Genomic DNA, 23711 nt, shown 5'->3' on the forward strand with positions numbered 1-23711 from the left:
GCGCACAGCACATGGTAGTGAACGTTTAATTTGCTGTGTCAGTCCATCGGATTAACAACGCTTAAGGAGGCACTGCCTTTTTACACATTTATTCAGTAAATCAAAATGACGACTCCGGTGTCAAGACTTTTTATTGAGTGGATGTGTTTAGCTTGCTGGGTACGAAGCCAGTACAGTAAAAAGGCAAGCTTCATACAAGAGCTGTTTATCATGGAAGCTGGATTTCATCTGCTATTGTCATCTACGGCATAGAGGGTAACACGACAACTACAGAGTATCCACATGGTAAAATCTATCAAGCTCGGACCAGTCATGGAAGATGACAAAAGTCAGTCAGCTTCATCTCGATGTTCCGTGACTTCCAGCAAGTCCATGGTCAGCATGGCAGTGACTAAAGCAAGAGCAAAGGCAGAAGCTGCACAGGCAAGAACCTCATTTGCAAAGACGGAAATGGAAATTAAAATAGAGAAAACTCGCCTTAAAGGTGATAGAGAGGATTTTTTCATCGACTGAGAATCCAAAGACTGTTACTGAGTTTTTGAAATGAGCGCATGCGTAAGAACAGCCCCCCTCCTTCACAGCTCATTTCAAAGGAACACCTCCCAAAACTCGTGCACGAGTATTGGAACACGAGTGTTTACCACCGGCATTCGCTGTGTCGTGTTAGTGGATTCATTATGTCGGACTCACCACAGGTAACTCATAATCTGCAGTTGCTACTCCTGACAAAAACATTGCATGCGGCGCCTGTAGAGTGTGGAAAGTTACTGAAACGCGCAGCTGCGCACGTCTCGCACAAGGAACGTCATGGCAGTGATTGACAAGCCAGAGGGCCAATCGCTTACGCGATGATCACGTAAACGATTGGCTGATGTTTTTAAGGTCCTACCTCGTGCACAGATGATGTATATTAATATTATTACTTTCAGTGCACCTAATAAATAGTCTTTTATAAGTTAGTAAAGACAGTTTCAAGTAATATTGCAAAAATGTATAAAACAAAACATCCTATTTAGCACCTTTAAAGCAACATTAGACGCAATGGAAAAAGAGAGAGAGGTGGAAGCTGCAATGGCAGAAGCGGCAGTCATGGAAGCTGCTGTCACAGATCTAGAGGTAAAAAGATCACATCATAGTTCAACTATACACCTTCCACAGCAAAGTCCTAGGCAACGTACTGAAGAATATGTAAAACAACATAGTGAGCCCAGTGACACTGTACCAGAGAATTCAAAGCCTGAATTACCCCAAAATTTAGAGGATGATAGAGAGAAAAAGCCTTCTTCACCGGTGTATCATGTTCTGTCCTCTTGGAATGCCAGTCAATACAGTTGCAGTGAGAAAAGGCAGCAGTGTAAACCTCCATTCCCCCACTCTCCACATAGATTCTCACACCATTCTAAGAGTCCAGCTGCTCCCATGCACCATCCTAGATGAGACACAAATCATCCTACTCATCACTCTAGTCATGATGCAGCCACGTATGACTTAGCTGAGTTTTTAGCCCGAAATCAGCTAGTGACATCTGGGCTTAACAAATTTGATGACCGTCCTGAAAACTATCTGGCCTGGAAATCATCATTTCTCAATGCCATCAAGAACCTTGATCTTACAGCAGGTGAGGAATTTGATTTTTTGATTAGATGGCTGGGGAGCGATTCAGCAGATCATGCCTGTTGCATTAAGTCTATGAATGTAAAGGAATTTACCAGTTGGTCTTTAACTCATCTGGGAGAGGCTAGATATGACCTACGGATCTCCAGAAACTACTGAAAAACCTCTCTTCACAAAAATAGAGACTTTTCCAAAAATATCAGCTAAAGACCATGATAAGCTCCGGGAATTAGGAGACTTGCTTTCAGAGATTGAAGCAGCTAAGAATGGCTGTGATCTACCCGGGCTCACTTATCTTGATACAGCAAGAGGAGTTAATCCTATTGTGCAAAAGTTGCCCTTTGGACTACAAGAAAAGTGGATGATGCGGGGTTCACACTACAAGTACACTTATGGAGTTTCTTTCCCACCATTCTCCTTCTTTGTGGAATTTGTGTGTGCAGAAGCAAGAACATGCAATGATCCAAGCTTCAATTTTTCTTCGCTTTCCATAAATCCTGGTGGAAAGATCATGTATAATGAAAGCCATACCCATGTCTATAAACCTGTTTTAGTCCATAAAAAGGATGTGATGTCCTCCTCTAATCTTTGTCATGCCAAGAGTCTCCAGAAAGGAACCAATGAGGTTGAGAAGCAATGTCCAATACATCCAATGTGAACGCCCCATTAGGCTACATCTATAATGAGTCAAGACGGTTCCGTATATATGTGAGCAACAGAGTGCAGCGCATCAGGCAGTCTTCTCAGCCTGAACAATCGAGGTACATCAAGGTTTCATCTTCCAAGCTTGAGGCCACAACCTGGCTCACAGGACCTTAATTTTTGTACTGTCCATTAGAGCAGCTCTCTGATCACCCAAACTCATACGATCTTATTGACCCAGAGGAAGATGTTGAAGTTCGCCCAGAGGTTAAAGTCTTGTCTACCCACATTAAAATGAATCAGTTAGGTACCAAAAGATTTGAGCAATTCTCATACTGGAGAACAGTCGTCAGAGCTGTGGCACAGCTGCATCACATTGCTCATTGTTTCACTGGACCAAGTAACGATAGTCAGTGCACTGGTTGGCATTGGTGCTCAAAGGGCTTATCTGTAAGCGATCTCCTGAAAGCAGAGGAAAGTCATTATCAAGAGTGTACAACATGAAGTGTATACAGATGAGCTGAAATGCATCACTTCTACAAGTGAAATTCCATCACATAGTCCATTTTTAAAGTTGAATCCAATCATCGAAAGCAATGGTTTGCTAAGAGTTGTCGGACGCATCAGACAAGCAGAGCTAGGAGATAAAGAAACAAATCCCCTCATCGTCCCGGCTCATCATCACGTCACAGTCCTACTGGTCAGACATTTTCATGAATGTGTGCAGCATCAGGGCAGACATCTGCCCTGACATCTGCAGGCACCATAAGATCTAATGGTTTTTGAATAATTGGGGCTAAACGATGCATTAGCAGTTATCCAGAGGTGTGTTACTTGCTGTAAACTAAGAGGCAAGATGGAGGAACAACAAATGGCCGACCTGCCAGCGGAAAGGCTGCAAATGGATCCACCCTTTTACTTTGTGGGTTTTGATGTTTTTGGGCCATGGGAGGTGATCTTACACCGCACAAGGAGTGGCCAAGCAAATAGCAAGAGGTGGGCAGTGTTGTTCACTTGCATGTGTACCAGAGGAGTTCACATAAAGGTGATTGAGTCGATGACTTCCTCAAGTCTTATTAATGCTCTCAGAAGATTCTTTCTATTAGAGGTCCTGCCAAGCATTTGCGCTCCGACTGTGGGACGAATTTCATTGGTGCCTCTAGAGAGCTTAAAATGAGTGAGAACGAACAAACAGAGGTGAGAGAATACCTACTTGAGCAAAGATGTTCCTGGGTTTTTAACCCACCACACTCATATGGGTGGCACCTGGGAACGTGTGATTGGTATAACAAGGCGAATCCTGGATTCAATGCTCTTGAAAAACAAGTACACACAGCTTAGGTCACAGCCATCATTAATGCACGGCCTCTAGTCCCAGTCTCCACAGATCCTGAATTCCCCTTCATCCTAACACCATCTATGCTTCTGACACAAAAGGCCGGTAATCTCCCAACTCCACAAGAAGATTTCAGCATGAAAGACATGCTCCTATGTCAATGGAAACAGGTTCAAAAATTAGCAAAAACATTCTGGAATAGGTGGAGGAAGGAGTATCTCTTCAGAACACTTCAGAACCGTCACAAGTGGTTTCACAAACATCCAAACATCAAAGAATGTGACATTATACTGCTCAAAGACAAACAAGTCAAAAGAAATGAGTGGCCGATGGGTATAATTGTGAAGGCTGTTCCCAGTACGGACGGTATTGTGAGGAAAGTGGAGGTGAAAACTGTTCAGCATGGGACAACAAAAATCTATCACAGACCTATATCTGAGTTAGTATACCTTGTGTCTTCAGATCAGGCAGTTTAATTCAGTAATTGCTAGTGTATATGGTATCTTTGAGATACCACACGGGGAGTGTTCTGGCTTTGCCTATTTTAGCGTTTTTTGCTCCCCCTGCTGGTAATTTTATATTCTGCAGATTGAATTTGTTTTATTCAGTTTCCAGGGTTCAAAAAGAACAACGTGCACAGCACATGGTAGCGCACGTTTAATTTGCCATGTCAGTCCATTGGATTAACAAAGCTTAAAGAGGCACTGCCTTTTTACACATTTATTCAGTAAATCAAAACAACGACTCCGGTGTCAAGACTGTTTATTGAGTCGATGTGTTTAGCTTGCTGGGTACGAAGCCAGTACAACTACATTTTACAGGAACACACCTCTTAATTATTGAATTGAGGTGTTTCAAACAGACCGATTGCCACAGGTGTATAAAATCAAGCACCCAGCCATGCTGTCTGCATTTACATACATTTGTGAATAAAATGAGAGTTTGGTGAATTCAAGCATGGTACTGTGATAGGATGCCACCTTTGCAATAAGTCAATTTGTGAAATTTCATCCCTGCTAGATATTCCACGGTCAAACAGTTGTATTATTGGAAAGTTGAAGTGTGTAAAAACAGTAGCAACTTATGCTGCCTTCATGTGCTCTCGGAATTCTAGTAAATACGAGTTTCCTAGGTAAAAGTTGCACATGAACGCCCTCTCATGTCGAAACATGAATGCGACAAGATCATAATCATGACTTCAGAAGTGGGAATTGTCAAATTCAGCATTATGCTGCGTTCACATCACCTAGTATTTACCGGAACCTTGAGATGACAACACGTGACGTTATATTCAGAGCTGTTAACATCCTTTTGGTCCTTGGACGGGGAATTATGCGTTTCCACGGCACCACTATCAACGCCTAAATTAATCTACGGCAATCAGGTGGTACAGCGGCCACGTGGTACATGTGGGAGCTTTCAGAAAACTCCCAGCTTACAAGCTGTAATTACGAGCTTTACGAGGACGTGAATGCTTTTTACAAGCTAGAATCTCGTAACTACAGGAATTACGAGGCCGCGTGAAGGCACCTTTAGTCACAAAACGGGTTCACTGAGTGCTGACGAGGCACATGGTCAGGGGTGTAAATTGCAGGGGGGTCCTGACCCCCCGTCCCCCTCCCCCCCGATAATTGTATAAGTAGTAAAACAATACAAACGCAAATGGGCGTTTTAAGTTTAAAAACATTTTGAATCACCCCTCCCTTGCCTCACAGTGGTTTGGTCCACCGCGCACGTCACACTTGTGTGTACCAGTCCGGCGGCGCCGGCGGGAGAAACAGTTCTTCAGACAATAACGTTAGTTGAGGACCTCCAGTAAGTAGGCTGCCAAGGCTATTTTATTCAAATCATTGGATAAAGTGATTATTATAAGTAATTAGTCATAACAATAACAACAACAAAAAATTATGATGAAACTGATGATTTTTTTTTCTGTGCGTCCGCTATGTTAGTGATTATAATGTTAACTAGCTTGTTGGATACAAAGTCACCCACATCAACAACAACTAACATTGTGATAAGCATAAGTGTGAACTGTAATAAGGTTAATAGATTTACTGTTGTGTGTTTTGCTCAATGTGTATTCATCATATTTTGGTGACTTAGTTGTAAACAACTTCAAAATTATTCCAATAAATAAATGGTTTTGAAGAATAATATTTTGGTCTATTAAGTCGGTTTTTTCATTGAACCAAAGTTTGAGCATAATGGCACAGTCTCCATGCTACACTAATAATAGTAGCAAGGTTTTCTTCTGTGTAACATTACATGTCCTTTATAAGTAAAATTTTGGCTGTATTATTTGTGTCCCCTTCAAAAATTGCACTTGAGAAATTTTATGTTTATTGTCCCCCCAACTGTCAGATGAAATTTACGCCCCTGCGCATGGTGTGTAAAAATCGCCAATGCTCTGCTGATTCCATAGCTGAAGAGTTTCAAACTTCCACTGGCATTAATATCAGCACAAAAATGGTGTGGCGGGAGCTTCATGGAATGGGTTTCCATGGCTGAGTAGCTCCACCACCAAGTACAATGCCAAGCATCAGATGATGTGAAACATGCCGCCACTGGACTCTGGAGCAGTGGAAACATGTTCGGTGGAGTGACGCATCTTGCTCCTCAGTTTGGCAGTCTGATGAGTGAGTCTAGGTTTGGCGGATACCAGGAGAATATTACCTGCCTGCATTGTGCCAACTGTAAAGATTGGTGGAGGAAGGATAAATATATGGGGCTTTTTTCAGGAGTTTGTCTACACCCCTAACTTCCAGTGAAGGAAAACGTAATGCTTCATCATACCAAGACATTTTAGACAATGCTACGCTTCCAACTTTTTGGGAACGGTTTAGGGAAGGCCCTTTTCTATTCCAGCATGACTGTGCCCCAGAGCTCAAAGCAAGGTCCATAAAGACATGATTAGATGAGTTTGGTGTGGAAGAACATGACCTCAACCCTATCAAACTTCTTTGGGATGAACTGGAACAGAGTTTATGAGTCAGGCCTTCTCATTCAACATCAGTGCCTCACAATTGCTCTACTGGATGAGCACAGAAACACTCCAAAATCTTGTGAAAAGCCTTCCCAGAATAATGGAAGCTGTTATACCTGCAAAGGGGGACCAACTCCATATATGTCAATATATTTAGAATGTGCTGTTACCCTGTTGGTGTAATGGTCAAGTGTCCCAATACTTTTGTCCATATATAAAGTACTTCTGCTTATCTGGCACCTGAACTAGACATTTTCTAGCCAATGGATGAACACAGAAAACCGGACTCAACCACCCAATCTGTAGATTCCAGCATTCATTCACGCGGCCCTCCACTACAATGAACACTTTTAAGAAGTCATAATTTTCCGTGAAATTTTCATGATGTGCATGCAGTGAATAGCCATCCGTTTTTATTCTCTGTAAATAAATATTTCACTGTAAAAAATATTTATTAGCTTGTTTTTCCAAGTTAAGACAGTCAAGAGACCAGTAACCAACATTATGACCTGGAAAAGACGTCAAGATTTAAACATCTGAAAAAATAAAGAATAAAAATTAATTAAGAAAAAGACAACACCCACACAATGCTTGATTCTTCTGTCTATCTGGAATAAAGAGACAGATTACACAGAAAGAGTGTTTGTGTATGTCTAGTCTGCAACTTTTAATCCTCTATCACATGCGTCTCAGACTGTGTGAAACCTAACGTCTGAGTCAAAGCAAAAATGAAATGATAAAAATACATATTTGCAGTAGCAACAAATTGTAATTCTAATCTTTTCCTATTGTTTCCTCTCTTTATTTTGCTGAGCTGAAGCCATGAGGTTCGACATTGCTTGTGTACTTTTAGGGCAGATAAGCACTGAGTGAATAAGTATTCATCCTATGTAGCTAGTCATGTGATTGAACAGCATTTGTTTATTACTGGAACATTCTGAATGCACTCCTTCAGCTTTAGAAGACTATGACGCAATAGGACTCTTATCAAAGCAGATGTACCCTCTGGAGATTCTCTGATCTTGAGCACATGAAGCACTCCAGGTTGGGACCAAATTTAGAGCAGAATGTCAATGATCAGAATTTTCTTTAGACTTTGAGACAAGAAGAGCAAAAGTGAGTTTCTCTGTTGGCCTCAGCTTGACAAATCACTTTACTGTTGATCTTGGCAGAGAATGGCGTCTTGTCACGGACGCAACAGAGGTTCTGTTGACACCATGACCTATCAAAAAACCAAAAACTGCTACAGAAACACACAGAGTCTGTCTGGATGCTACAGAATGCACGTCCACCATGTAATCTGCTAATCCCTAACAGCTTTTCCCAGAACTAGGACTATATTGTCTGACCAAGTCTCCAGATTTTTTCAGTCACATAATTTAATTAAACGTAGCCACTTCTGTGGCCTCCCACACCTAAACATGTGAATATTATCTCTGTAAACAGTGCTTTATTTCTTTTAGGGAGCCACCATCTCCATCTCTCATTCAGCTATAGTGACCCTGCTACAATGAGGTCACTTAGAGACCACCATGCAAGGATTCTGTTGCATGCCCCCATATACACATTTGTTTTAGTCACATTATAAAAGTGTGTTTGTGTTTTTGAAAGAAGTCTCATGTTTAACAAGGTATTTATTTGATAAAAAAAAATAGTAAAACCATATCGCATTAAAATCGTAATATATTTTAAAATGTAATTTATTCATGTGATGAAAAACCTACATTTTCAGCATCATTACTCCAGTCTTCACATAATCATCACATAATCCTTCAGATATCATTCTAATATGCTGATTTATTTATTTTTTACAATGTAAAAAACGTCACTTTTGTACAATTTAATGCATTCCTAATCTTACTGATCCCAAAGTTTTGAACAGACAATTATCGATCTGGATAATTATCAAAAAGAGTGAAATCAATATACTAGAGAATAGTCACTTCAAGAGAAGGAATGAAGTTGATCATATTTCAATTATAACAATTAAGCCATGAAAAGACATGTTTATTGGACATTCGATTCAAACAGTCAGAGTCAATATAGGATGATTTTAAGAGAACCAATCTCAAAGTCACTCAGTGGAGAATGTGTTAACTCTACATATTCTTGCACAAACGCATACACTTGATCATATATACATCTGACTGAATGGCTAAGGGATAGCAACACAAAGAGCGCGAGAGACTATCCCATTGGCTTAATCTCCAGCAGAGGGAACAGCCAACAACACTGAGTGCTAAGGACTTGAAGTTAGGATCTTAGCCAATGTTAAAGGTAACAGGGAAAGTGCCAACACTAAATGCCAACTAGAGTCTATTTTTTGCCTTGCAAGAGAGAGCACTGTCAAAGTGGCAAGTTTTACCCTTGGTAAAACCAAAGACCTTGACCTAAAGGCAGGAACACACCAAGCCAACGGTTGGCGGTCTGGCAGTTTTTGTTCGTCGGCCGACTAAGTTTTCTCAGTGTGTTCCGCAACGTCGGCTAAAGTTGGTCCTCGTCGGCTTTTTTTCGGCCGATTCGAAATGTTGAATTGGCGTCGGAACATCCAATCAGAAGGTTCAGATACTGCCACCTGCTGGTTCGGAAAGGCATTTTATCTGATGCAGGCGCAGAACGGACGTGCTACTTGGCCGTCGGCTGTCTAGCATTGGTTTGGTGTGTCAGGCCAACTCTGGACACAGACGCTGCTGATGTGAGCCAACCCCGCAGTCTGCTTTAGTCGCCACTAGTTCGTCGGCGTCGGCTTGGTGTGTTCCGGCCTTAAGAATATCAGCTAGATTTTTTATCATATACATTGACTGTGTGAACACAAATCCACTACATCATTAAAAAAATTATACTTCATAAAAGTGGACTTCGGCTATGGAAATTCATTGGTTTTAGCACACAAAAGAGCTAACAGAAAAGTACAAGTTTCTTACAATAAAATATCTTATATTTTTTTGCACATTGTGATAAGTTTTTCTTCTTCTTGCGAAGCCATATGTGAACATGCCTAATCTTTTTTTCTGCAAAGTCACTCTCATTTTTTCATAAGAGAATTTGCTAGTCTATTGTCAGCTTTTGATGATGCAGCAGTTTTACACAGAGTGAGTCAGCTCTCATTGTAATGTAAAGCTCATGCTTATAAAGATGCCAGGTCATGCATGGGAAATTCCAACACAAATTGATTACAAGTAAGAAATACTGAGAGCTCAAAATAATCTCCATAACTTCCTTAATGAATAGGCTACATTTCTTTGGCTTCCAATTAAAATGTGATTTCATTGATCACTATAGGGGAACTGAGCTTTTGAATTAATTTTCTTATTTTTGGTTTAGAAAAGAACAGTATTATAATTCCAGTGGTGATTTGCTCCACCACACTGCACTTTTATTTACATGCTCACCTTCGTAGTTTCAAAGTAATACTAATGCTAGTAAAAAAGATTTGTGGCAGATTATATGTTGCTTTTTGTCCTGTGTATGGATAAACAGTAAACGGTTAACGTAATGCTTAAATTGAATTGAATTTAACGCGACAAAATAACAATTTTCCACTTGTTGCTAAGCCCACATGTTTAGACAGTAACAATCAATTTTAGAATTAAGCGTAAGGATCTTACCTGAACCGTGAAACATTCGCAAAGCAACTTGGCATTTTTCAAACACATGATTAAAAACGACAAATATCGCGCGAAGACAGCTCAACTAGTGGCACAAAAGACATGAATAGACTGGAGCACAGACGCATCCAGCCCTGCGCGCTGTGAGACGCACACGCGATCAAATACAATGACACCGTCTCTTCCCAGGAGGCACGTACTCAGATCAGTTGGGCTCTGCATCACCCAATTGGCAAGCTTTCTATGAATGTAAAATCCCCCTCACTCCACGAAAGCGACACCGCGATTAAGCAGAAAAGGTGGAACGCTCTCATTAATGTCCAGTAAGAGGTGGAGAATGGACCTGTCATCCATGAGACAGCTACAAAATGTAGAAGCAGGTGGGAAAAAAGGCTGAGGTCGTTTAATTTACTCACTGGTTATCTGCATCTCAGAATCTAGTCCTCACAGGATCCTCACCGTTTTGTCCATAGCTCCGTCTATAGCCCATTAATTGCAACCAAAGCTTTTTAAGGTTTTGTCAGCACTCATCGGTTCCGTAATGCTAAGCTATTTATTTATTTTCAATCCATGACTTTGAAAATAAAAATTAAATATAGTCTCGTGATAGTTATCAGATCAACTTCCTGTTTTGGAAGGGATTAGTCTTTCATTGTTACTCACATAATAAACGTTTTAAAGTAGGCTAGTCGACAAAAGTAAATAGTGTACTAAACAGGGCTTCCTGTCAATGTAATTTCTACAATGATCTTTTAACTGCATTTTCCACTTGGAATACTTCCAGGAAAGGTGTAATAAAACAACACTCACAATTATGTATCCCCTTCTGCTTTTTAGATGGTACTTTTGTTTAGGGTCCAGGGAGGCAGTTCTACATTTTCACTTAGCAGATGTTCACATTTATAAGAAGAAGGTCCTGTCCACATATATGGCGTTTAAATAAAGATATAGATAATAGGTTGTATGTTAGTGGTAACCTTGGAAATTTCAAGCCAATAAGATGGAGAGTCAAACAAACGACTTAAACTTTGGATTTTGCAACTATCCAAGATAATCAGGGGGACTATTTTCACAGATGTTAAAAAGTCAAAAATTGAAAGAAAAAAAAAAAGTTATAAAATTCATAGATTAAAAGTATATATATATATATATATATATATATATATATATATATATATATATATATATATATATATATATATAGGTTCATAGATTAAAGTATATATATATATTAGCAGTCACTTACCTCACTTGTGGGACAATTCTTCCAGCATCCCTCCACCACATCAACTCCAACCTTAAATTTATATTAATTAAGTACAAGGAGAATTTATACACCCCCTCCTTCACTCTCCAGGATTAGGCTTTGGGAACATACGGATCAATAAAATCTGTGTGCTGATCAAGCCAACCTAATTTGCAGACCAAATTGTGAATTTCTGTAAGCTGTTTCAGATTTGGAGTGCTTTGACGGCAATAAATATTAAACTTCAGATGTGTTTAGTAGTTGGCACAGAACAGAGTAATCCAGGAAGATATGAGTCTATCCAGGAAAGCATACACTGGGAATACAAAGAGTGTACAAAGTTCAAAGCTCCTGATTTTATCCTCAGGGATCAATAAAGTTTATATATATCTCTAAAAACGGCATTCAGAAAAGAATCTCTATGTATTTTGTATAAGGCTCAAAGGTTACTTATGTGGCTTTTTGCCAGTTTACTTACAGCCAAAAATAGGCTAGGTTATGTAAAGTTATGAAAGTTCCCTTTTAGTGCCTCAATAGTTTAATTGTTTACGTTTATCTCATGCTCTTTCAACCAGGTCTGTTTGAAGGGTGACAGGACAGGACAGAGGTTGTTTGGGCAGCAGTTGTACAATGTATATATTCCAAGTATGAGGGCCTGCTTCTCTCAGATCTAAGGATAATCAATATGAGAATCTCTCTCTTTTTGATGAAATCCGACAGCTTTCTGACCTCCCTAGAGAGCAACATCATAACCAATTTCAAGGCCCAGAAAGGTAGTAAAGACATTGCTAAAAGAGTCCATGTAGTTCAACATTATTTTTATGAAGCAACAAGGATACTTTTTGTGAGCAAAAACAAAACAGAGCTGGCCAATTCTGAGGTGACAGTTTGACGTATAACCTGGAAGTGCTGCACTGTGTTTACAACATGAACAGCATAGGAGACTGACAGGGAAGAGAAGAAATTGTTGAATAAAGTCGTAATTTTTGTTTTGTTTTTGCGCACACAAAAAGTATTCTCATTGCTTCATAACATTAAGGTTGAATCACTGCAGTAACATGGACTATTTTAACAATGTCTTTACTACTTTTCTGGGCCTTGAAATTGTTTATGACGTTGCTGTCTATAGGGAGGTCAGAAAGCTGTCGGGTTTACGGGTCTTACGGGTTTAGAATGACATGATGGTGAGTAATTATGATAATTAAAAATAATTAATGACAGAAATTTCTTTGCTATTTTATGCATTCTGACTTATTTACACTGTTAAAGAGTTGGATTCTCATGCTAAACATGGTTTCAAAAAAATGAGTTGATGTATGACCGAGTATTTCTGTGCCAAATACAATCCTTCAGAGTTCATACAAGTTTCGGAAAGTTTTTTCCGAGTATGGCCCTGTATTACGTAATAAAGGGTGGAATTCCTTGCTCGGCTGTTTTCGGAAAGACTCGGTACAGCGGATGTGTCTTTCATAAATCTGATCAAACTAAAGAGTCCTCTGAGATATGAAGGATGCTTTACTACTCAATAGGTAGGCTACTCAAAATTAACATGAGATTGGCCGAAACTGTGAGTTATGTAGCCTTTAACGTTGACAGCCCTAATATATATATATTATTTAAAATATATATAAATATATTATATAGTAATATGTAATATATTATAAAGTAACATTTTAACCAAATAATATTCTATTCCTTGCTGTTGCACTGTACACTGTGAATTCTGAAAAATGAAATTGTCCAACATGAAATTGTCCAGCCATGACTTCTTGTTTCACAGTATAATTATGAGTAAACACAAAGGACAAATTCCCTTAATCATTCATCACAATGAGTAAAACCAAAGAATACGAATACCATAAAAGTTCCAATCAAATAAAGATGTTACAAATCCGCCTGAAAGAGGATGTGTGTCTATATTGTCTTGATGCACAGTAAGGAGGATATAGTTTGAGTGGCCAAAGACTCTCCAGGGATCACAGCTGGAGAAATCAGCTGAGAAATCCTCTGTTCTCATCCAAAAACAAACTCCAGCATATTCAGTAGACAGACAATACTGGAACTTCAAACGGGACCAGGTTCTAAGGTCAGATGAAACTAAAAAAAGAGAGATTTTTGGCAGAAAAAAGGATAAACGGACCCCATGCCCACGGTTAAATACTGTTAGATCTTTGAAATTGTGCGCCTATTTTTCTGCGAGAGGTCCTTGACATCTTGTTCAGATACATGGCGTCAAAACCTGACTGCCTCTGCTAGAAATCTTGATGATGGGCCGTGGTTGGATCTTCCATCAGGACAATGATCCAAAACAAACATCAAAATCAACACAAAAATGGGAACACAAACACAAACTGAACACAAAATGAAGCTTGCCATGGCCATCCCAGTTCCCTGACCTGAACCCTACAGAAGATGAGTGGAGTAAACTGAAGAGAAGAAGCATCAACATGATTCTGTAAGAAGGGTCTCTGATCTCTTGTCAGGCGTTCTCCAAACTTATCAGGCACTTTAGGAGAAGACAAGAGCTGTTATCTTGGCAAAAGGAGGTTGCAAAAAATAATTAAATATAAAAGGGTGCCATTAATTGTGGTCAATGTATATTGGAGACAAACATTTATTTCATAAAGATGTTTTACCCCAATTTTCAACTCATTTACTGAAAGGTTGGATTTTTTTGTATGTTTTTTTTTTTTTATAAAAGATCAAAAGGATTAACAATGCAGATTTATTTTCACAGTGTTCATATTTACCAAAGGTGCCAAAAAGTTTGACAATGACTGTATATACTAATGAGCCAAAACATTATGACCAGCTGATATGATGTTGGTCCACCATGTACTGACAAAACAGTGCTGACCAGCAGAGTCATGGACTCTACAAAACCCCTGAAGGTGTTCTCTAATATCTGGCACCAAGATATTAGCAGCAGATCATTCAAGTGTTGTGAGGTGGAGCAGCCTTGGATCAAACTTGTTGGTCCATCCCACATCCCACAGAGGCTCAATTTGTCTGTGGAATTTGGAGACCAGAGCTACACCTTGAACTTTCCAAGATGTTCCTCAAACCATTCCTGAACTGTGCAGTGTGGCACAGTGCATTATCCGGCTGAAAGAGGCCACATCCACCAGGGAGCACAACTGTCTGGTGCCATCACTTCCCCAGGTAAACCATGCACACTACGCAATGTGGACCAGATGACCTTCTTCCACTGATCCAAAGTCCAGTTCTGATACTTGCATGTGCTTTTGATGGTGAACAGGGGTATGTATTCCTTCCATGATCATCATTATAATGGCAACTTCTGGCTCGGACCAGACGGGATAGTTTTCGTTGCCCTTGTGCATCATTGAGCCTTGGGCGCCCAACACCCCTGTCACTGGTTTGTGGTTTGTCCCTCAGATCAGATATTCCTGCCCTTTTTTCCTGCATCACATTATGAGAACTGATTGTTTGCTTACCATCTAATCTCAATATGTGGCCTTGTTAGGAGATGACCAACAATATACACACACAGATTGTTTAGATAGATAGATAGCATATTGTAGTCTATTCAGAAAAGCATTAGAGTCATTGTGTTAGCTGTCATGGCTCTGCAGTTAATAAAACTGTAAAAACAATTTGGATATCGTTGTATAATATTTCCTCTGTTTTAGTAAACATCACAATAATAAAGTGTTTGCACACACATAGACAAGTTTTGTATTGCCTACAGACACTGTGTTTGTTGTCATAGCTAGAAATCTTTCTGAATTGTTTGTCGTCTTGTTTGATCAAACTGCTGTTTGCTCTGCCTGAGCCAAACTGAGAGCGGGGAGAGACAAGGTACGTGCTGTGGAACATGTGTGATGGCTGGGGAGGGGGCGAGGGTGGGAGAGTCTCGGCATTGTGACTCCGAGGCTTGGACCTTGTCATTGGTTTTGGGATGATTCAAAAAGAGAGGGGGGTTATGTGTGGGAGGAAGACCTAAAGACAGCCTTCCCCTTTTTACTAGTAGGCTAAACAAAAGCCCTATTCTGATGGTGATTATTTCTCATGGGGACGTAAGGTATTTTCAGCATTTACAGGGGCTAGTCGGTGATTTTATTGCTGTCTGAACCCACAATGTCAGTGATTCCACCACCCGCATAAAATCCCGGCCGAAATAGGCTACCTGTTTTTTTTTTTTGTTCCGCATAGACATGTCCGATTTTACAAGAAACTCACTGTTTAAATAATTTTTGACCAATGCGGAGCACCGTACAATAACCGTTGCGCGTTACTGTAATTTACACGCATTTTAAATATGTACACTTTTATTACTGACATTCTGGGAAGTATTTACAAAAACAATATTTCATCACCGCTCCACGTAAGAGCACGTAATAATTTGAAATGTGCCGTTATTGTGGCAGCAATTAATGCAATACAATTTAAAAAAAAAAAAGTGGTCTATTATATACATTAAAAATATAAACCAAGCTTTATGTTTACCTCATGTAAATAAGAGGCTGCATTAACCTATTTCCATAACCTATAATCCATATTTTTCAAATGACAGCCATCATTTTGGAATAAAATTCAAGACAGAAAACCATTTAAACTATAGCGTGAAATATCTTCCTGTTCTTAAAGAGAAGATTTAAATAATCAAATAATAAATAGAACATTATTTCCCTATTATTAAATTAGGCCCTACATTTGAATTTATTCTTATTATTCCATGCATATGACATTTTATTTACAGCAGACCATCATGCAACTGACCATGTGATTAGCATGTTCCCGGGTTCGTAGGATCACAAAACTCGCTCCTCCACCGTGAATAATTTGCCAACCGAATGCATGAGTTTTATCACACGCCATGCAAATATATTTTTACAGGCATCTACATGAGAAACAATTACCATCTGAATAACAGCCAAAAGTTGGCAATGCAAAGATGAAGAGAGAGAGAGAGAGAATAAGAGGGAGATCTGCATAGTAAACAGAAAATGACTATGCGTCCACTATCTTGATTCCTGAATGGGAAGAGAGCCAGATCAGGCTCCTTGTTTAAGGTTCAGTGGCGCGCCACAAGACAGGAAACTAACATGAAAGAATCGGGGACAGGGAGGTCGGAGCCACTAAGGTGGCCTGTCGGAAGTTATTGTTTCTGAATAAGAAGCATCCAGAATAATCATGAGTTCATCGGGTAGCGCTTTCTTTGTTACAAGAAACTGTCTGCCCCCCCACACACATACTGGTTTCCATGTTTTATGGGGACTTCCCTTAGACATAATGATTTTTATACTGTACAAACTTTACTACAGTCTATACCCCTACACTAACCCTACCCCTACCCCTAAACCTACCCATCACAGAAAACTTTCTGCAATTTCAGATCTTCAAAACACTTAATTCAGTATGATTTATACAATTTTTCTCATAGATACCAAATAGGTCACATAAGGTCAAAATTTACTGGCATTACTATCCTTGTGAGGACATTTGGTCCCATAATGTAGGGAATACCAGGTACTACACACCAGCCGGCTGGTGCAAAAAACAATTTAGAAATGCAGGAATGAATAGGCTAATTGTTAAATAACCATTTAACAAGTGGTATAATAATGTATCTATCTAAAACATGGAAAATTCAGTATTTAAAGCATTCCATAGGGCTGAGATCTAAAAAAAAAATCTGTATTTAATTAATTTTTTTTATTTAAGATCCTGCCCAATATTGTCCTAGAAACAATGTTCATATTGAAGGCTATAAAAACAAACATGAATGTAATTGTGTAGTATATGCTAGGCTATAAATGATGTGCAAAAAAGGGGTCAAATCACATTAGGCCTAGGCTACATTCTAAAATTGTACCTTTACAATCTAAAAACAAAATGTTTTTTGAAGCAGAAATTAAATACACTAAACTAAAAATGAAAATAAATAAAAACAAAAGAACAGACTAATAATTATTATTATTACTGCTATCTTACAAATACACTTAGTTGTAGGTTCGAAATTCTACATATGACATAATTATGTTCGCCAACAAAAACAAATTTTCAACAAATATTTTGAGCAAAATGTATTTTACTCAGATTGAACTCCGTCTGTTCGGCGCGCGGCGGCGCTCGTTCACGGAAGTTTGTGCTTGCTGAAGGCTCGTCCACGCCTGACTGCAAAATGGAAATATTTTCTCGACTTTCTAACTTTTACAGATGGAGAATATGTCTGTGAAATGTAAATTATGCACTGAGAAAATTATTAAATGTCACTTCAGCTTAAAAACAATATTAATAGAGGTATGTTTGTTTCCACCAATCGCTGCACAAGTTAAGGTTACGTATGATGACGAAAGCACGTTAGTGCGAGCCCTCCCGAACCCATAGAGATTGCATTGCAGCGCCTGCAGTTCGGAAAAAAAATCTTTGAATGGAAGTCTATGGGAGCAGTCGGGGCAAGTCTCCGCCAGACTGAAATGCCCACAAAGAGACGGTACTCCACATAGCGTGACTCGACACTGATTGGACTATATCCAGAGGCAGAACAAACAGCCTAGCAGTGACAGCTAGCGTAACTCTGGTTGAATGTGATTGAAAAATCCGTCCCTTTCTCACTTTGGTGGTGCGTCGCCCTATTGCCCTAATGAAGAAACCGCCCCTGCTACACACACACACACACACACACACACACACACACACACACACACACACACACCATTTAAAAAGTTGGGGTCAGTAAGATCTTTTTTTACCTTTATTCAGTATTTGGATTAATTGCATTAATTTGGTCACAAGTAACAGTAAAACATTTATAATGCCACAAAAGATTTCTTTTTTAAAATAAATGCTGCTCTTTTAAATTATCTATTTATCAAAGAATACTGAAAAAATGTATCATGGTTCCCACAAAAATATTAAGCAATACAAAATTGATAATAATAACTCTTGAGCATCATCAGCATATTAGAATGATTTCTGAAGGATCATGTGTCACTGAAGACTGGAGTAATGATGCTGAAAATTCAGCATCGTCATCAGAGGAATAAATTACTTTTTAAAATATATTTAAATAGAAAACAGTTATTTTAAATTATTAAAAATATTTCTCATTTTTGCTGCATTTTTGAACAAATAAAAGCCTTGGTGAGCATATATTCTGTATTAAATAATTAAGTAAATTAGTTAAATTGAATTAGTAAATTAATTAAATAATGCAAAAATAAAACAGTGTAAATATCACAAAATGTCACATTTAAATGTGTATAAATAACTAATTTTTCGAAAGTAACACTGTCCAACAGTGACACCCGCAGGTAAAGTTACAGCGGAAGTCCTCGTCTCTCTTGCCTCCCCTGAACCCATTGTGTTTTAACAGACCCCCTTAAGTGGGTTTGTTGTGGAGTAATTGAGAATGAATGGGGGAAAGTCATGTGATAGGAGGCAATGCCTTTATCATGCTATTGGATATGATTGATTATGGTTGGATATGATAGGTTAGTTAAAATCCCGCCTTTTGTTTTCTTGCACTTCACGAATTAGTCTGAATTAACAAAACACTTACTGGGTTACTGGGAAGACTAATTAAAAAGTAAGAAAACAACTCACCCACATAAAATTTACATTTTATACATAGTGTCTATCAAAAGTTGTCCAAGCAAGGAACAGTGGTGAACTGACGACAGGGTCATGGGCGGCCAAGGCTCATTGATGCACGTGGGGAGCGAAGGCTGGCCTGTGTGTTCCGATCTAACAGACGAGATACTATAGCTCAGATTGCCCAAGAAGTTAAAGGTGCCCTAGACTATTTTTTTACAAGATGTAATATAAGTCCTAGATGTCCCCTGAATGTGTCTGTGAAGTTTCAGCTCAAAATACCCCATAGATTTTTTTTAATTAATTTTTTTAACTGCCTATTTTGGGGCATCATTAACTATGCACTGATATTTTCAGCATGGCCCCTTTAAGAGATGCGCTTCCTCTGCCCCACGAGCTCTCGACTATAATACAGTGCATTTACAAAGTTCACACAGCAAATATAACCCTCAAATGGATCTTTACAAGATGTTCGTCATGCATGCTGTATGCATGCTTCGAATTATGTGAGTAAAGTATTTATTTAGATGGTTACGTTTGATTCTGTGTGAGTTTGAGGCTATGCTCTGTGGCTAAAGCTAACATTACACACTGTTGGAGAGATTTATAAAGAATGAAGTTGTGTTTATGAATTATACAGACTGCACATGTTTAAAAATGAAAATAGGAACGACTCTCGTCTCCGTGAATACAGTAAGAAATGATGGTAACTTTAACCACATTTAACAGTATATTAGCAACATGCTAATGAAACATTTAGAAAGACAATTTACAAATATCACTAAAAATATCATGATATCATGGATCATGTCAGTTATTATTGCTCCATCTGCCATTTTTCGCTGTTGTTCTTGCTTGCTTACCTTGTCTGTGCACAGATCCAGCCGTTAATACTGCCTTTCCTTGTCTAATGCGTCGAATGGGCTGGCATTATGCAAATATTGGGGTCATACATATTAATGGTCCCGACTGTTACGTAACAGTCGGTGTTATGTTGAGATCCGAGTGTTTTCCGGAAGTCTTTTAAACAAATGAGATTTACATAAGGAGGAGGAAACAATGGGGTTTGAAACACAATGTATGTCTTTTCCATGTACTGAACTCTTGTTATTCAACTATGCCGAGATAAATTCAAATTCTGATTCTAGGGCACCTTTAATTCTGGTTCTGATAGAAAGGTGTCAGAATACACAGTGCATCGCAGTTTACTGCGTATGGGCTGCATAGCCACAGACCAGTCAGGGTGCCCATGCTGACCCCTGTCCACCACTTAAAGCTCCAACAGTGTGCATCAGAACTGGACCACGGAGCAATGAAAAAAAATGGCCTGGTCTGATGAATCACGTTTTCTTTTACATCATGTGGATGACCGGGTGCGTGTGCATCGCTTACTTGGGGAACACGTCACCAGGATGCAATAGGAAGTAGGCAAGCTAGCGGAGATGGAGTGTGATGCTTTGGGCAATGTTCTGCTTGGAAACCTTGGGTCCTGCCATCTATGTGGATGTTACTTTGACACGTACAAGCTACCTAAGCATTGTACACCCTTTCATGGAAACGGTATTCCATGGTGGCTGTGGCCTTTCAGCAGGATAATGCGCCCTGCCACAAAGCAAAAATGGTTCAGGAATGCTTTGAGGAGCACAACAACGAATTTGAGGTGTTGACTTCACCTCCAAATTCCCCATATCTCAATCCATTCGAGCATCTGTGGGATGTGTTGAACAAACAAGTCCGATCCATGGAGGGCCCACCTCCATGGTGGCAGATTATTTGGCAGCGTTCTCCTACACATGGCCTGCTGGTGACTCTGCTACTCTAAACAACCTGACTGATTGTTTCAGGAAGACCCCTTCCTCTCACCCTAGACCCTGGTTACCCACCCCTTCATCTTCAGCTATAAATATTACACTGCTCTTTTGGAGATGTGGGGATTTTAATAGACTGTAAAGAGTTTCATCTACTGATAAAATCTGCACTTTACAATGATAAGATGGCCAGCTTTTACTATCTGAGGCATATAGGGATAGGGATATTTCTAGCTTTGGCATTTGCCATCTCTCCAGCAGAAAGAAGCAGAAACCTTTACATTTCAATAAAAGTTAATCACATTCTTTTTTATGAATTAATTCAGTATTTTTCATAATTCATTCAAACTGCTTCTTCAGTAAATTCTAGTGTAATTTCAAACAACCTTCAGATCATTCACCAGCTTAACCGTTTTCTTTCCTGATGCACATTTATTAATGAATTTGCCTTTGGTACAGCTCTACTGGTTATAATTAAAATCCTATAAGATGGTTTTGCTCCAGAAATTGCTTAACAGACACTTGATCAAACATTTTTTTCAAAGCGTTCAGTTGAGGCAAAAGAGTCAAAAACACACATAAAGACACATAGTGTACATTTCCCTCAACACTAATAAACATAGGTTAAGAACATTTTAAAATTAGTTGATATGCCTGTGTGTAATGTGCTACCACTGACATAGTTGTTGTTAGATAAGTACTCCTTGTTTTGGCCAGCCAATGGACAAAAGGAAATCCTGAGGTCATTTCATGAATGAAGACAGCTGTACTTAAACAACTGCTGAAGCTAACAGAGAAACCAATAATTGCAGTTACAAGTGTCTTACGTAACATTTCATAAATGTTCATAATACACATCAACAAAAATGTTAAACCTGTGAGCTTAGTAAGGTTTTGGCAACAAACTTGGAAAAAAAAAGTTTTTGCAAACACTTAAGTGAGTAATTCATTTTATATATAGATATATATATATATATATATATATATATATATATATATATATATATATATATATATATATACATGAAGGCGAAGAACCGAAACGTTTGTCATCTTATCTCCTGTGTACCATGATTAAAGTGCTTCAGAGTGCAGACCTTTTTGTATTCTTATTCTTAAAGGGTTAGTTCACCAAAAATGAAAATAATGTCATTTATTACTCACCCTCATGCTGTTCCACACCCGTAAGACCGTTGTTAATCTTCGGAACGCAAATTAAGATATTTTTGTTGAAGTCCGATGGCTCAGTGAGGCCTCCATAGCCAGCAATGACACTTCCTCTCTCAAGATCCATTAATGTACTAAAAACATATTTAAATCAGTTCATGTGAGTACAGTATGTTTTTAGTACAATAAAATATGTTTTTAGTACCTTTATGGATCTTGAGAGAAGAAATGTCATTGCTCCCTATGGAGGCCTCACGGAGCCATCGGATTTCAACAAAAATATCTTAATTTGTGTTCCGAAGATCAACGAAGGTCTTACGGGTGTGGAACGACATGAGGGTGAGTAACAAATGACAATTTTGGGTGAACTAACCCTTTAAGCATTAAAAATCTACACATATTGACAATATGTATAGATTTTTAGTGCTTAAGAATAGCATGCAAATAGTGTAATATATAGTGAGTATATACATTATATATACATTTATATACATACTACCATTAAAAAGTTAGAAATCGGTAAGATTTTTTATGTTTTAAAAGATGTTGTGTGTGCTCACCAAAGCTGCATTTATTTAATTTAAATACAGTAAAAACAGTAATATTGTGAAATATTATTACAATTTAAAATAACCGTTTTCTATTTGAAAATATTTTAAAATGTAATTTACTCCAGTCTTCAGTGTCACATGATCCTTCAGAAATCATTGTAATATGCTGATTTGCTGCTCAAGAAACATTTAATGTGTACAATTGTACAAAATATTTGTGTACATTATTTTTTTCAGGATTGCTTGATGAATAGAAAGTTCAAAAGAACAGTGTTTATCTGAAATCTAATCTTTTGTAACATTATAAATGTCTTTACTGCCACTTTTGATTGATTTAATGCATCCTTGCTGAATAAAAGTATTAATTTCTTTAATTTCTTTTCAAAAAATAAATATAAAAACTCTTACTGACCCCAGTCTTTTGAACGGTAGTGTATAATGTTACAAAAGCTTTTATTTCAGATAAATGCTTTCTATTCATCAAGGAATCCTGAAAAAAAAAGTACACAACTGTTTTCAACATTGATAATAATAATAAATGTTTCTTGAGCAGCAAATCAGGATATTAGACTGATTTCTGAAGGATCATGTGACACTGAAGACTGGAGTAATGATGCTGAAAATTCAGCTTTGACATCACAGGAATAAATATATATATATATATATATATATATATATATATATATATATATATATATATATATATATATACACACACAAGGATATAAAAGAAATAGTTGAATGCAATGACAGCCTCCACTCACCTACAGTTATCCGTACAGTCTTGTATCCAGCTTGAATCATAACTACAAACCACAAACAGTTTAACCTCTTTAGGTACAGGGTTTTATTTTTTCCATTCTAACCACAGTATTTTGCATCAGGGACTTGTCATTTCAGTTAGTTTTTAAATGTCTTCCATCTCCAGATTTGTGTCTGATCTTAAGTGTTCATCTTTAAGTCTATCTCAAGTCAAAACATTCAATTTCAGGCCAGCATTCACATTCCCCTTATCATGCATTGTTTATCGTAGTCTATTCTTTGACCTTGTGATCTGTTTTCATGCATGCTGATGTTTTTTCCATGTTTCTGTTATCTACCTGCTATGTCTCTATCTTGTTTTAGTAATGGTTTAACGATTTTTTCCTTAATTTCCTGCATTTTGTTTCAAAATTAAATATTTGTTTGCTGAA

The 23711-nt window shown here is 38.3% G+C and overlaps 1 protein-coding gene across 4 annotated transcripts in view; it reads right to left on the reverse strand.

Annotated features, from left to right (window-relative positions):
• The window catches only part of epoa (erythropoietin a), a 32515-nt gene that overhangs the window by 6247 nt on the left and 2557 nt on the right, over positions 1–23711 (reverse strand). Inside the window, exon 1 of one of the 4 annotated variants that reach the window (XM_048185881.1) lies at positions 11433–11567. The exons of 1 other annotated variant lie outside the window; for it this stretch is intronic. Coding sequence is in view for 2 of the 3 variants with exons in the window: in XM_048185878.1 (XP_048041835.1) it covers positions 10187–10202 (16 nt within the window). In the remaining variant the exon portion in view is untranslated. Of the gene's footprint in view, positions 1–10186; positions 10546–10602; positions 10875–11432; positions 11568–23711 lie in introns of those variants that run through there. 2 more of the 4 variants (XM_048185879.1, XM_048185878.1) reach the window with 2 other exon arrangements.

This window comes from Megalobrama amblycephala, linkage group LG3 (genome assembly GCF_018812025.1).
Source record: "Megalobrama amblycephala isolate DHTTF-2021 linkage group LG3, ASM1881202v1, whole genome shotgun sequence".
NCBI lineage: Eukaryota > Metazoa > Chordata > Actinopteri > Cypriniformes > Xenocyprididae > Megalobrama > Megalobrama amblycephala.